The following is a 16735-nucleotide window of genomic DNA, read 5'->3' as shown; positions in this document are numbered from 1 at the left end:
ATTACCTTGTATCTAAGCCTCTGCAGACTGCTCCTTATCTCAGTTATATTAATATTCTTTTTACCTCTGTGATTACCTTGTATCTAAGCCTCTGCAGACAGCCCCTTATCTCAGTTATATTAATACACCTTTTACCTCTGTGATTACCTTGTATCTAAGCCTCTGCAAACTGTCCCTTATCTCAGTTATATTAAAACATTTTTTACCTCTGTGATTACCCTGTATCTAACCCTCTGCAGACTGCCCCCTTATCTCAGTTATATTAATATACTTTTTACCTCTGTGATTACCTTGTGTCTAAGCCTCTGCAGAATGCTCCTTATCTCAGTTATATTAATACTTTTTACCTCTGTGATTACCTTGTATCTAAGCCTCTGCAGACTGCTCCTTATCTCAGTTATATTAATACTTTTTACCTCTGTGATTACCTTGTATCTAAGCTTCTGCAGACTGACCCCTACATTTAAAAACGTATTCCATTAGCCAGCACTCTGCATCATAGACTCCTATACGCATACACTGTGAATTCTAGCACATGCTCAATATGAAATGATGCAGCAGAAAGTGAACATATAAAAACACTGCACAATCTGATAATGGAAACTAACTGTAAAAACTGCTGTTCTGTCTGAATTATGAAAGTTTCATTTGTACTTTAGTGTCCTTTTAAAAAGGGGCGACTTTGCCAATGTAGTGGGACAGGCGTGCACCACTGTCACAGAGCTTACAAATAAACCTGCTTACTGAGAGCATTGTGCTTACTGCAATCATATCATACAGACAGTTAGTATACAAGAGAATACATTTGTTAGATACGCTCCTATTTTTATTTGGTAGTGTCATTTTAAAGGCACACTGTGTAGTTACAGACTACCCTATAGACTTGAAATAATTTATTGCATCGGCCAAGTGTGAACATTTTAAGCAACAAATTAACACCTTTTGTTATGACCAAACTCTCAACACTATTTGCCTTATTTGGAGCAGCCAATCTAGATTTGTTACTGGTCTAGTCAAGACGTGCCACTGTCATTTTGTGAGCAAAATGTACATTGTTTCTCAGTGTTTTATCTTATCACCTAGAATACAGATATGTGGCAGTTCCAGGCTTGACAAGTCTGCTGCAGGTTTGGCTAATCATTGATCAATGCATTTACACTGAAAAGTACATATTTTAAAACTTAATAACCCCAAATAGAAAATCAGTTTACTTCCAGTCACTGAGGGTGCCAAAAAAAACCTTCAAAGTTCAAAGAAATGTGTTAACCTCATTCAATGTTACAAGCAATTGAAAAGTAGCACTACTGTATATACTCATGTCCTTACCTTGGCTTTTCCAGTGCTTTGTAAAATGTGGACCAGTGCAGATGCCATCTCTTCCTTATTTTTCACGCTAAGAACCCCTTCTAGAGCCGAGCAGAGCACCATGTAGTTATTTGTGATGTATTCTGCAAACTCCTTGTACAGCTCCATGGGCAGTATGCTAATACTCTGATATCGAGTTTTGATACGGATCATGGGACCAGACGACTTTCCTTTGCTTGGGTTTGGAGACACAACTGGGTACCATTTTTCCACAAATTGGCGTCCCGTAACAGCTGCGATGGGGATGTTCACCAGCCCAACGTAATTGTTTTTGTCTTTCTTTTTTTTCTTGTCTGTCTCCTTGTACAAGTGCACTGTGATACTCTTTAAAGATGGGAGGTTGTTGAATTCAAAGTTCTCTCCCCAAAATACATTATCAGTTTTCAGTTTGCAGGTAGTCCGTGCATAAAGTACATCATCCAGATATAATTCACACAAGTATTTCTTTTTGGCTGGTAGGTCCTTGGCTTCGATAATCCAGAGTTTTAACAAATTCTCTACTCTTCTAGTATTGTCCTAAAAAAAAGACAACATATCTCCTTATTTATAGTCACAAAATGTTATCATGTTAGAATAAACAGACAATATTAAACACTAAAATAGATGAGCAAGACATAAACATTGTATGGCATTATGTCACTTTAGTGTGCATCAAAGATCATTTGTTTTCTCTACATATAAGACATTGCTCTATCAGATGCAGAATTACCAATGGGCAACACTAATAAATGTCATGTAATGGGCAGCTTTTTATACAAGTAATAATAAACAGCTGATTCATTACATTGTACTACATACTTCTGGGTTACTGCAAAGGCAGGATTTATTATAAGGCAATAAATGCAACTGCTTAAGGGCATCTATGCCTGAGGAAGGGTGCTTTCATGGCTGGTCATATGATAAAACTTTGCAGTATTCACCCTGTTGACTTACATTGTGCGTTCTACATACACTTGGTTGCCGAGTAAAGCCAATCATAAACTGTACTGAAGAATGTATAGTACTTTTTTTTAAGTCAAATGTCTATGGGATGGCAGTGGGTAGTGTGTGTCTGAGGTGGGATATATCATTCATCTGTGCATGGGGAACTGGTGAGTAAATCTGTCCTGTTTTGTCCCACTGTATGCTTGTCTGTCTTACCCATGCATTGCCCTATGCTAGGCCTGTCTTTATTGTTGTCTATCTATATCTAATCATGCTGTGTCTCTCTGTTATTGTTCTCTGTCCCTTACTTGTCTGCCTTACCCATGCATTGCCCTATGCTAGGCCTGTCTTTATCTTATCATGTTCCGGCTGTGTCTCTCTATCATTGTCCTCTCTCCCTTACTTGTCTGCCTTACCCATGCATTGCCCTATGCTAGGCCTGTTTTTATGTTTTTATTGTTGTCTCTCTATATATTATCATGCTCCGGCTGTGTCTCTCTGTCATTTTCCTCTGTCCCTTTCTTGTCTGACAAAAGCTACTAAATAGCTTTCCTGCTTGCCCAGACTTACATTGTAACTAGGTTTTCTATATTAGTTTCAGCAAAAAAAAAAAAAATTCTTTCTTGTAAAGAGTCCACAAAATCCATTCTTTAGATATGGGAATACATCACCTGGCCACCAGGAGGAGGCAATGAAACACCACCCTCCCAGTAGTTCATATCCGAGGATAGGGAAAGCAAGTGCGATAACAGGGGTGAAGAGATGCAACTAGTACTGACACCATATGAAAAATAAGGGGTGGGTTCGTGGACTCTCACTTCCATGAAAGAAAATAATTTATCAGGTTCTTTCTAATGGTAGTGAGAGTCCATCAATCCATTCTTACAAATGGGAATCTATACCCAAGATGTGGAGTGCACAAATAATTTAGGGTGGGATAAACCAGGCAAGGCAGTCACCGAGATACTAGGCACCACCACCTGGAGAACTTTTAACCCAAAAGATGCCTACGCTGAGGCAAAAACATCAAATTGGTTAAATTTTATGAATGTCATAAGAGATGTATAGAGGACAAAGAATCTTGAGCAAATGCGTAGAGTAAAAACTTCAATATTTTAGCTATGAGTAAGGCTACGGCCGAAACGCGTAAGCTTGTTGTTTAGGCACTCTTATATCTATCCATGTTGTCACTACATTGGTTTTTAACTTTGGATCATTAAAGTATTGAAGTTTTTACGCATTTGCTCAAGATTCTTTATCCTCTATATGTCTTATATTTGCCGGATACTATCCTAGAATCAGCATTGAGCATTGGAGCTACCTTGTTCTGGGAGCAGCAGCCAATGGGCAGTGGATGATGCAAGCGGATCACGGATTACGTCACGAGAGGTACGCCCACTTGAGACGGAGCAGACCTACAGTGTTACCGTTACCCATACCAGTAACAACCAGAAGACAGGAGAGCTTAAAGACGAGTGGCGAGCAGGTTGATTAATTACCCAGAGAGGAGTTTCAGAGACACAGAAGAGCGAGGTTGCCCAGGACCGCCACAGTCGTCTGAACCACATTACGGAGGTCTAACAGTGAGTACAGCATGTACTTTGCCTGAGACTTTTACGTCTATTGCTTCCAGTTCTATTGTTTATGTGAGCCACCCTCTTGTTATGTGCATTTACTTGTATGGATTTTCGTTATGCTGATCAATTCCATTGAGAGAACGGTGTGGGAAGACGCTTGTTTTCAGTACAGCAATTCAGTTAATTCCCCATACCTATTTTGGATACATCTATATGATGTTTGAGTGTCTGCCTCTACTCTATTCCAGTGACATTTTTGCCCACCACTAGCTTCTATAAGACCAAGTACAAGTTATTTGTCTCTCCTATTGTGTTTATACATATTGAGGGGGACTGTAGGTTTTATCCTCTGCTTAGCATCTATATACATTCACCTTTTATGTAAAAAGAGATGACCAGATAGCTACTTTTGTAAATCTGTTCTACTGAAGCCTCATTCTTAAAGGCCCAAGACGTGGACACTGAACGAGTGGAATGAGCAGTGATATGTGCAGGAGGCTGATGAAGGAATTTGACCCTTAATGGAACTGGAAGAAAGGCCCTTCTCAAGTCCTTCCAGAAGAAAATGAAGGATACAGGAAATCTTACACCTATGCCAAGAGAAACCCTGATCAGCGCACCAAGATAAATAGACTTTTCATACCTTATGGTAAATTCGCCTGTTGACAAGCTTGCATGCCTGAACAAGAGTATCAATCACAGAGTCAGAGAAACCTTGATGTGTTAGGATTTGCTGTTCAGTTTCCATGTAGTCAGCCTCAGAGAATCTAGATTGTGATAAAATAAAGGACCCTGAGTTAATAGGCCCTCTCTCTGATGAAGATGCCACAGAGGAGCAGATGACATCCTGACAAGATCTGCGTACCAGGTCATGCATGGGTACTGTTTCCTGTATGATTTTCACCACTACTCAAGGAAGAAGAACTATTGGAGGAAAATGATAGATCAGACAATAATACCAAGGGACCACCAAAGGCATCCACCACCTCTGCTTGAGGATCCCTTACATGAGATCCATATCTTGGAAAATTGAAATTGAAACCTGATGCCATGATATCTATCTCAGGAAATCCCCACTGCAGGATAATTTGGTTTAACACCTCCTGATTAAGGGACCATTCCCCAGAGTGAAGGGACTGGCGACTTAGATAATCCGTTTCCCAATTCTCCACTCCTAAAATTTGAATTTCTGAAACTAGACACAGGTAACTCTTTGCCCAAGAAAGAATGTGAGACACCTCTTTTATTGCCAGAGAGCTGCACCCCACTGATGATTGACGTATGCCACAGCCGATTGTCAGATTGAAATCAAATAGAATGGATGGAACTCAATTGAGGCCAAGTTAGTAGAGCATTGAATATTGCTTTGAGTTCCAGAATATTTATGGGCAGGGTCACTTCCAGGGGGGCACCATACACCCTGAGCTCTCCGTGAGCACCACATGGTTCCCTGACCAGGCAGACTCACATCTGTAGTTATAATCTCCCTGGATGGTTGAAGAAAACTCATCCCTCGAAGAGTAGGTTAGGGTGATAGCTATCAAATCAAAGAATCTTTGGTGAACAGGTCTAAATTTATGACCTCAGTCAGGTCTGAATGATTTCCGCTCCGTTGACAAAGCATGTAAAATTGTAGGGGACGCAAGTTAAAAAGAACAAACAGAATTGCATTTGAAGCTTCCACCGTAAGCCCCACTCTCTCCATGCACTGAAACACCAAAGGACAGGGGGTAGACCAAAGACATTGACATACTGACTGGAGTTTGACCTTGTGTTGGTCTGTGAGAAATATTTTCATAATCACAGAGTCTGTGATCACTCATAGAAAACTCACTTGTGTCTTTGGAGTGAGAGAACTCTTCTCTAGATTTTTTTTCCAACATGAGTCCGAAAACAACAGAATAACTCAGCTTTATGAGAGGCTACTAACTGAAAATATGGAGCTTGAATGATGATATCGTCCAAAAGAAAATCTGAGATATTGGTAATTGTCCTGGTAATTATATGCGTCCTTTAAATCCACTGTAGTGGTAAATTGTCCCTGTAGGACCAGGGGAAGAATAGATCACTTTGGGCTTGATGATGTAAACATCGCCTGCTCAAAGCTACTTTTTCTCGCCAACTCTCGCAGGGCTGTTTAAGTGGCCCTGTGAGTGGCGAGATGGCTCCTATTGAAAGTATTGGAGCTCGCTGGATAGGGACACTTCGCTCCTTAGAGTGAAGTTATCAGGGAGCAAGGGGAGCACTTTAAAATTAAAATCCTGCAGCCAATATAACTCACATTATGCCTATATTTTTGTATAAATGCGTTTTTCTATTAGGATTTTAAGTATATTGAGTGTTTTGAGAAATGCTTGCCACCTTTTAGTTGGCGGGAAAAAACTGTGAGATCTGCAGTGTGAAAATCTTTATAGAATTACGCTGGGATTAGAATGACATTTTCATATACACCTATGGTCAGCCCATTTTACAAAAAAACAACCATTACGCTTTGCATTTTGTATTTATAAGTACAAATTTCTGTGTGATTTTTGCACATCCAGTGCACTAAAATTACGATTTACACTGTGCATATTTAATTAGATTTATTCCTGTGTAAATTACACACAAATTTTAGGTTTTTTGTTAAAATACGATTTTTGGTGAAGAATTTTGTTATAATTTTTTATGCACCTTAACAATACAATTTTCCCCTGCTTATTTTTGTGTGATTGGGACAAATACTTGTTTTGTATAATGTTTAAAATACAAATTTTATTGTGCATTTTTCATATTGAAATGCAGTATATGCCCCTTAGCGAGACACCCTGTTTTCAGGGTAAAAAGTGGCTGTAGATAATTCCACCAGGGAAATAGAAGGACTGGCGAGCATTCTTTAATAATCTCGCCAGCCCAGAGAGCTTTTAATCATTGAGCCCATTGTCTCCATCTTGAAAAAAAGGTACCTTCAAAAATTTGTACAGAGTAGGATGAAAGGTTCCTTCCATCTTCGGAACGACAAAGAGATTTGAATAAAACCTTTCACCCAACTCCACTGAGGATTCTAGAATAATTACTCCCATTGACTGGAGGTCTGAAAGGCATTGTAGAAAAGCCCTTTTCTTTTCCGGCTTTTTTGACATTCTGGGCAAAAGAAACCTGCCTCTCAGAGGTCGAGATCGGAAAGCTATCCTGTAAACCTTGGATATGATCTTCCATACACACGGATCCTGGACAGACCTGACCCAGGCCTCCTTAAAAAGGTTTAATCTGCCCCCTACCGAATCGGGAGCTGTTCCTTCATGTGGACTTGGAGTCAGGAACTGACTTCTTGTTCTGTTTGTTCTTATTCCACACTGTGTTAGGCTTCCAGGTACCTCAGGGTGGGTCAGATTTGCTGGAAGAAGAGTTAATCTGAGTCTTGGTTTGACAAAAGAACTAAAAAGAGCAGTCAACTGACCCTTCAGTTTAGTCTTCTTATTCTGGGGAAGGTATACACCCTTACCACAAGTAACAATAGAAACAATGAAATCCAAACCCTGAAGACCAAGATCTTGCCCTTTAATGCCAAAGATAATAGTATATATTTGGAAACCATATCTGTTGACAAGGATTGTAACCAGAAGACTCTCCTTTCTAGGACAGCGAGGCTAACAATCTTGGCGTTAATACGCGCAATCTGAATAATTGTGTCACACATAAAAGTTTGCCATCTTGAGAGCTTGGATACGATCCTGAATCTCCCCCAAAGGAGATACTACATATTTATTCAGACAAGCAGTCACAACAGAAGGCCTTAGCTCCTGCCACAGCCACAATGTAGACGGCTGGCTGAAAAAGAAGTCATCCCTGTAGAAAGAACTTCCTCAGAAAAAGTTCAAGTTTTCTATCCATCGGGTCATTGAATGATGTACTGTCTTCTAGAGGGATAGTGGTTCTCTTAGCTATGGTAGAGATAGCACAGACTACTTTAGGGACAGTATTCCACAGTTCCAGATGGGCCTCCGGAACAGGGAATAACCTTTTGAAAGAGAGTTGGGGAAAAGGGAACCCCAGTCTTCTCCCAATCTTTCACGATTATGTTAGTTAGTTAAGAAGGGACTGGAAAAAATATCAGGGGCCCTGGTCATAGGTTTGAAACTTATATAAATTTTTTATACAGGTTTATCCTCAGACATCTAAGACTCAGCAACGCCCAAAATCTTAACTAACTCTCTGAGTAGGTTTCTGAGATGCTCCATTTTAAAACTAAAAGTAACATTATTTTCCTCCTTGTCAGATTCACCAGGAGAATCTGATGATAGTTCACCCTCCATACTAGACAAGGATTCCTCATCTTCTGACTGTATTATATGTCGGGCAGAGGTACTACCAGCAGAATCACTGGTCTTAGAGTCCGAGGAGCAATGTTTAGCTTTCCTTTTTGCGCTTACACGCAGGAGGCAAAGCCACCAAAACTGCAGATTGAAGCTGTGCAGTAAAATCTGAAGGCAGTGATAGCTTGCCACATGGAGGTAACAGGTTAGAAACGCTAACATGGTGTCAGGGTACCAGGAATCAGACAGAGACGTGAAGTGCAAAAATAATCACACCTTTATTAATAACAAAAAAGAATAAAAACTCCACAAGCCAAATGACAAGCCAGGAGTCAAAACCAGAGCTGGTAGCCAGAGGAGCCGGGATCAGGAACAAGGAAAACAGCAGAGTCAGGAACAAGCCAGGGATCAGGAACCAGAAGGGATGTCAGACAAAGCCAGGTAATACACAGGAACTAACAAACAAGTGTTAGACAACGCAAGGGCAAAAGCATACTGAACAGAGGCCCTTTAAATAATAAATGTGACATCATAATCCTGGGATTGCAACCTGTCTCACAGTGATGATGTTCACCAGTTTGGCCATAAGAGGGCGCCAAGATGAGTGAGCAGCGTTACACAATCTGCATCAGATTCAGTGAGAGAGGTAAGTAAAATGGCAGCCAGCAGCAAATAGCAAACAAAATTCGGTGAAACCCTGAAAGTACCCTCCCCTCAACGACCCCTCCCCGGTGGGAGGACAAGAGGCTTATTAGGGAAACAGGAATGGAAGACACGAAGGAGGGAGAGAGCATGAACTTTAGAGGAGGGAACCCATGAACGCTCCTCTGGACCGTAACCCCTCCAGTGAACCAAATACTGTACTTGACCCCTGGACATACAAGAGTAAATAATGCTACTGACTACATATTCTTCATGGTTGTCAACTGAGATAGGACGGGGATGAGGCAACACAGTGGTAAACCGATTACAAACCAATGGTTTCAAGAGGGAGACATGAAAAACATTGGAGATGTGCATTGCAGGAGGAAGGTCAAGAGCGTAGGCAACAGGATTGACTCATTGTAGTATTCAAAAAGGACCAACATAATGGGGGGGGCAGTTTATTGGAAGGCCCACAAAGGTTCAAGTTGCAGGAGGACAGCCAAACCCTCTCACCAACCTGGTAGGAAGGCGCAGGCAGACGCCTTCGATCAGCCTGGAATTTTTGGCGCTGCATAGACCGATGAAGGCAATCCACGTGAAACGGAGTTGCCGGAGATGCTCCTCCAAAGCCGGAATTCCCTGAGACATGAATGAATCGGGCAACAAGGATGGTTGAAACCCATAATTTGCCATGAACGGGGATAACTGGGAGGAAGTATTAACAACACTATTACAAACTCTGCCCAAGGTAATAGTTCAGACCATTTATTGTGGTGATTTGGAACATAGCAATGGAGGAACTGTTCCAGAGCTTGATTAGACCATTCCTCAGCCCCATTAGATTGAGGGCAATATTCCAAAGAGAAGGAAAGCTGGAACCCGATTTGAGCACAAAAGGAGCACCAAAATCTGGAGACAAACTGGCTACCCCGGTCTGAGACTATCTCCTTGGGTAACCCATGAAGACCTCCCGGGCAAAAATTTAAGCAAGCTCCTGAGTGGTAGGCAGCTTCTTCAAGGGAATGCAATGTGACATTTTAGAAAAACAGTTAACCACCATTAGGATAACAGTATTGCCATTGGAAATAGGGAGCTAGCTTGCCAATGAAGTCCATGGAAATATGTGTCCAAGGACGCTCACGATTAGCAATTGGTTGGAGAAGACCCACAGGAAGACGTCGAGTCTTGTTCTGTGCACAGACTGAGCAGAAGGCAAGATAAGCAGCAACATCAGAACGATGACCTGGCCACCAGAATTGTCGAGTTACAGACTAAATCATTTGGTTCTTGCCCGGGTGACCTGCGGATATAGGATAGCGGTAAGTGTGCAGTAGTTTAGTCAGAAGATTCTCAGGTACAAAACACTTACCACTAGGTTTTTAGGAGGTGCTTTGGTTTGAGCAGCCAGAATCTCCTCCCCTAAGGGAGAATTCAAATTAGTACGTATGGTGGCCAAAATATGGTCAGGAGGTATAACTGAAGCAGGTACAGACTCCTCATTGGACAGAGGCAAAAATTGTTGAGAGAGGGCATCAGCCCTAACATTCTTACTACTAGGCAGGTAGGAGACCACATAATTAAACCGAGACAGAAATAGCGCCCATCTGGCTTGTCGGGGCGACAAACATTTTGCTTTGGATAGATAAGTTAAATTCTTCTGGTCATTAAGAATGAGCACTGGTACTCTAGTACCCTCGTGAAGATGCCTCCATTCCTTGAGTGTCAAAATTATGGCTAGTCACCAATTTCATAATTGCACTCCGCTGGAGACAATTTCTTAGAGTGAAAACTGCACGGATTGCAAGGAACCGTCAGGCATAGGACGTTGAGACAAGAGGGCACCTACTCCAGTCTCAGAAGCATCAACCTCAATAGCGAAAGGCAAGACAGTGTTAGGATGAGCCAGAACTGGAGCAGCAGTAAAGGCAGGCTTAAGACTCTCAAAGCCCTTAATGGCAGTAGGTGACCAATGGAGTGGATCATTCTCTTTACGGGTCATGTCTGTGATAGGTTTGACCAAGGAAGAAAAGTTTTTAATAAAGTTTCTATATAATTGGCGAAGCCCAAAAAATGTTGAATAGACTGAAGACCAACTGGGCGAGACCACTGCAGACAACTTGTCAGGATCCATGGAGAACCCTGCAACGGAGATTACATAACCTAGGAAGGTTACTTGAGTCTGATGGAACTCATATTTCTCGAGTTTACAAAACAGGCCATTCTCACAGAACGATGAGCCTGAAATGTGTATGTGGATGTTGTCTAAGTACACCACAACACACCGTTGCAACATATCTCGTAGGATATCATTAATAAATTCCTGGAAAACAGCAGGAGCATTACATAGGCCAAGATATTCATAATGCCCACTCCTGGTGTTAAATGCTGTTTTCCATTTGTGGCCCTCCTTGATCCCAAGTTTAGAAAAGACCGTAGCTCCCTTGAGGCGGTCAAATAGTTCCGTAATGAGCAGAATAGGGTAAGCATGCTTAATGGTAAGATGATTAAGACCCTATAATCGATGCATGGTCTTAACTCGCCACCCTTTTTCTTCACAAAGAAGAAGTCAGCCCCTGCAGAAGAGCAGGATTTACAGATGATCCCCCTGTGACAGAGCATCGGCAACATACTCCTCCATAGCACAATTCTCCGCAACAGACAGAGGGTAAACTCGGCCCCGAAGAGGAATGGCTCTGGGTTACAGGTTTATGGCACAATCGCAAGACCGGTGATGAGGCAATGTACTGGCATGCACCTTGTCAAAAACGTCTATGAACTCTCGGTACTCCTCTGGCAATTGAGATACCGAAGAAATGCACAGGATTTTGACTGGTTTCAAAAGTAGAAATACATTGTGGAGACAATGACAAAATTTCGGACCTGCACCAGTCGAGACTGGGATGTGCTTTTGGAGCCAGGGATAACACAGAACAACCGGAAAATGCAGAGAGTTTATCACCTGGAACTGGAGGTCTTCAAAATGGAGAACTCCAACAGCCATTGATAACGGAGCGGTTTTGTGAGTAACAAGTGCGGGCTGAAGGAGCCTGCCATCAAAGGCCTCAATAGCAAGCGGAACGGACCGAGGCAAAACAGGAATGGAGTGCTGTGATACAAAAGCACTGTCAATGAAATAGCCTGCAGCACCGGAATCAACAAGAGCCTGGGTGACTATGGAGGAGTCCACTCAGGAAAGGACAACCGTGACCAAAGGTTTCTCCTTTAGCGGTTCCGGGGATAAGGATAAACCACTCAAAGTCTGCCCCCGACAGGACCTTAGGTGCGAGCGCTTCCCGACCATGTAGGACAAGACTTTAAAAGGTGGCCCTGTAACCCACAATAGAGGCAGAGCCCCTCCCTGCTCCTAAAGGCCCTCTCCCCCGCGAAGAGACTTGTGAATCCCAACTGCATTGGCTCAGCAGTATCTGGTGCCTCGGGACCAGGAGGCATGGGAGGAGAGGGAGGCATGGGTAGGAATGAAAACATAGAAGACAATGGAACAGGAGGCTTCCACAAGCGCTACTTGAAAGAGGGCCTCTCTCTGAGTCTGATGTCAATTAGGATTAAAAAAAGACACCAATGCCTCAAGATCCTCTGGTAAATCTCTGGCAGCAGCTTCATCTTTAATCGCATTAGAGAGCCCATGAAAGAAGGCGTCAACAAGGGCTTTATTGTTCCAACCTACCTCTGCGGCAAGCATACAGAACTCAATGGCATACTGAGCAACAGATCTTGTACCTTGCTGAATTGACATGAGTAGTTTGGCAGCAGAGGAGGAGTGAGCCGGAACATCAAACACCCTTCAAAAGGAGGTCACATATTAAGGGTAATTAGAAATCACTGGTTTATTAGTCTCCCACAAGGGATTAGCCCAAGCAAGAGCCGTGTCAGAAAGTAACGAGATGAGAAATCCCACCATAGCTCTGTCAAAGGGAAACGCCTGAGGTAACATCTCAAAATAAATGCCCACCTGGTTAAAAAACCCTCTGCACTGATTAGAATCACCTCCATATCACTGAGGTAGAGGTGCAGAAACGGACATGCTCCTGGTAGGACTGGGTGCAGCAGCGGAAACAAGAGCTGCCATAACTTGTGGGAAACTCTGATCCAAATGGGCAGTGCGAGTCAAAAGGGTTTGCAGGGCTAGTGCAAATTGATCCAAGTGGTGATCCTGTTCATCCATCCTGGAAATGATGGTGGGTAAAGGTGGATTATTAGCACCGTCAGGATTCATGGCCCTCGCGTAATGTCAGGGTACCAGTAATCAGACAGAGATGTGAAGTGCAAAAAAAAAAATCACACCTTTATTAATAACAAAAAAGAATAAAAAGTCTACAAGCGAAATGACAAGCCAGGAGTTAAAGCCAGAGCTGGTAGTCAGACGAGCCGAGTCAAGAGCCAAAGCGAGTAGTCAGACAAGCCGGGATCAGGAACAAGGAAAACAGCAGAGTCAGGAACAAGTCAGGGATCAGGAACCAGAAGAGACGTCAGACAAGCCAGGTTATGCACAGGAAATGGAACACAGGAACTAACAAGTCTGAGACAACGCAAGGGCAAAAGCATACTGAACAGAGGCCCTTTAAATAATAAGTGTGACATCATAATCCTGGGACTGCAACCTGTCTCACACTGATGATGTTCACCAAATTGGCCATAAGAGGGTGCCCAGATGAGTGAGCAGAGTTACACACTCTGCATCAGATTCAGTAAGAGAGGTAAGTAAAATGGCAGCCAGCAGCAATTGGCAAACAAAGTAGGGTGAAACCCTGACACATGGCTGTTTTGCAAATTTGGATTTGGTGTTGGGAATTGTGTAGGTTTGGATGGACATACATCAGAATCAAAATTGCTAGGACCCGCAACCAGAGACTGAGAGGTTGGGTATATGATGATTATAGAGTCCTAAGTGGTGGTGAACACACAGTGTTAGCTTTAGACAATAGGCATTTATTTTTTTTTATATTTTTTTTTGTCAGGGAGTATCTCAGAAAACTCTCAATCAGACATAATTACAGTTTCAAGGTGCTCCATTTCACCCCAACTATGACTACTGAGACTCCTAGAAGATATGACAAAAATGGCACCCTGATCGTGCACAGGCTGATGTTGAGTGCTAAAAAACCTGCTGCTATTCTAACTAGCCCCCAAGTGCTTTAGGAGATTTCACAGTCTCCTGAGACCAGTTGCAAACCGCTGTTACGAGAGATCTGGTCACCAGCCACTCTGTAGCACACAGACAGAGCACAGGGGGGAAAAGGCAGGGTGGCCGTCATGTAGTAGCCGCCCAGTGAAAGCGTGATAGCAAGGTCTCTGTAATTGCTAGTAAATTAACAGGGTGCAGTAGTCCTAAAACAGCATACAAGGAATAAAAGAGAACAAAATGTTCATATAGTATACCGCTCCCCCATCCCTCAATAAGGAACTACTATCCTGAGCAGTAGAGGCCGGGTAATTATCTCCCCCAGGGAAACTATCCTGCTTGGAATGCAATAAAAATAAGTCCTCTCTCAGGAAACTATCCTGAAAATGGGGCACAAACTATCATCCCTGTACCAGGAAAAAATCCTATTCATAGAGTTAGGGAATTAAAAAACAAAACAAAAAAAAACTCTTACCTAAAGTGGAGAAGTCAATGCGCAAATCCCTTCACTGAAGTAGATAGGCAGAAAAACACACAGGAGTACAACACATGTCCTTGGAGGAGGCTAAGAAACTCAGACTATCAGTCCTGCAACCAAACAATAAGATTGACCTAGATAGCCATAACTCCATACCATCTCTTCCAGGAAATATCTATTGAGGGTTAGTATTTAAAATTGCTGCAGAGCATCTCTATCTCTGCCTACCTCCTAGACGAGACAAAGATCTACTGGCAGGGGAGGGGAAGTAGGAGCGATATTTAAGTGCTTTGGTTGGGGCGTTTTTCTTCTTCCTGGTGGCCAGGTGATGTAAAGAATGGATTTTGTGGACTCTCACTGATGTTATATCTGTAATGCAGGAATTGCCTTGTGTGATACCTCACTGTCAACTTATTCTGAAATTCAAACTGTTTAAATATTATTTTTTGTAATAAAATAAAAATATCAAAATGACTATTTTCCCCACCTGTAAGTCACAATCTGTTTTTGTTTTTTTGTGTTCTAACATGCAAATAATAGTCTAGATTTAATTAAAACAACAAATATTAACTTTATGATTACAGTACTGTACTATCTTTATAAAAATGCCAAGACCCCGATGACACATACAGATTACATAAATGTGACAGTAAAAAGCTATTGTATTCACATCGGGGATCCAGTAAAAATGACAGTTTCAGGATCTCTCAGCAATAGAGGTGACTGGTTATTCTAACCGAAATCAGAATAGTGGTCACATGAAGATGATTTCATCCAGTAATTTGGTAAATAACTGTGATATGGATACATAAAATTATTATCACTACAGAAGAGAGTGTGTGGAATTATAAAATTGTTGTTATTTGCTGTAAAGTTCATGTTTTTGCTTCTCATTTGTGTATAAAAAAATAATAATAATCAGTAAACAAAAATATATTTAATAATCTAAAACAAGTCTGTCCTAAAAGTCTCAGACTAAGCTGAAATCAGAGGCACATGACAGTTTTCTGCTGCTGTGTGTACCCCTGAGCGCTCGCGTCCCTGCATGCATCACTACCGCTGCTAGATGGGGTATGGAGACCGGCTGCTAAATGACAATGACATTGTGTGCCCTGCTGCTATCTGGCAGGAGGTGATAAACTCTGATAACTAGAGAGAGGACTATTACGACAGCCATCTCACAAGCCCTGTACCTTATTTGGGTGCACAGCACGCCGCAGATTTTCCATCCATTTATCGCGTTCTGCTGCAGAACGGCACGAAAAACACTTGCTTCCTGACGAAGCAGTCACCTGTGAGAGAAATGACTTGTCGTTAGTAAAACATAATTATTACATTATTAGCAGCTATTCAGCACCTTATCAGCATTATTGCTGGGGTACAGTAACCATGCTAACAATATGTTTTTTCTACTGATATATTTAAGTTGGATCATGATTTCTTATAACCAGCAGCTTAATCTTTCTGTACTTTCTAATCTCATGCAAGAAAATAGATAAGGCAATACATGAACTTAATATTCATCACTTTTTTTCACTTCATTGGAGCCCACACTGACAATCACTTTCTATGTACACAACAGAGCAAATTATAACGTGAGTTAGTGATGGTAAAAAGGGTTGTGTCATTGTGTAGATGAGTTGTGTCTTGCAGGGTGGGACAGTGTATTTATTTTGTATTGGTGCATATGTCAGTTTATACACACTTGCCGCAATGACACAATCATATAAACAATCAAGAATCTAGTTTACTTTCCTGTCTAACATAAATGTATTTAAAGGGACACTAAACCCAATTTTTTTATTTCATGATTCAGATAGAGCATGAGATTTTAAGCACCTTTCTAATTTACTCCTATTATCAATTTTTCTTTGTTCTCTTGCTATCTTGATTTGAAAAAGCAGTACTGTAAGCTTTAGAGCCAGACCATTTTTTGTTCAGCATCTGGGTAGCACTTGCTGATTTGTGGCTAAATGTAGCAAACCAATCAGCAGCTCTACCAAGGTGCTGAACTAAAAAATGGGCCGGCTCCTAACCTTTTATTACTGCTTTTTCAAATCAAGATAACATGAGAACAAAGAAAAATTGATAATAGGAGTAAATTAGAAAGTTGCTTAAAATTGCATGCTCTATCTGAATCATGAAAGAAAAAATGAGGGGTTAGTATCCCTTTAAGTAGCAACCACATATACAGTATATTTTTCCTGTAAACCTAAAGGATGGTGTCACTGCATTCTATGCTGCTTGGTGTGTGCTGAATCCTGTGATCACTGCATTACATCTGAAGCTATACAGGACATGGAAGGGACTG

The 16735-nt window shown here is 41.7% G+C and overlaps 1 protein-coding gene across 6 annotated transcripts in view; it reads right to left on the bottom strand.

Annotated features, from left to right (window-relative positions):
- Positions 1–16735, bottom strand: part of DAB2IP (DAB2 interacting protein) — a 921554-nt gene that overhangs the window by 313541 nt on the left and 591278 nt on the right. For all 6 annotated transcript variants that reach the window (XM_053695575.1, XM_053695573.1, XM_053695574.1 and 3 more), the window contains 2 exons: positions 15618–15716; positions 1327–1881 (listed from right to left, as the gene is read on the bottom strand). In XM_053695575.1, the coding sequence (XP_053551550.1) occupies positions 1327–1881; positions 15618–15716 (654 nt within the window). The remainder of the gene's footprint in view (positions 1–1326; positions 1882–15617; positions 15717–16735) is intronic.

The sequence above is a fragment of the Bombina bombina genome, chromosome 12 (genome assembly GCF_027579735.1).
Source record: "Bombina bombina isolate aBomBom1 chromosome 12, aBomBom1.pri, whole genome shotgun sequence".
NCBI lineage: Eukaryota > Metazoa > Chordata > Amphibia > Anura > Bombinatoridae > Bombina > Bombina bombina.
Note: the sequence above shows the minus strand (reverse complement) of the source record. Positions and strands in the feature narration are given on the sequence as shown.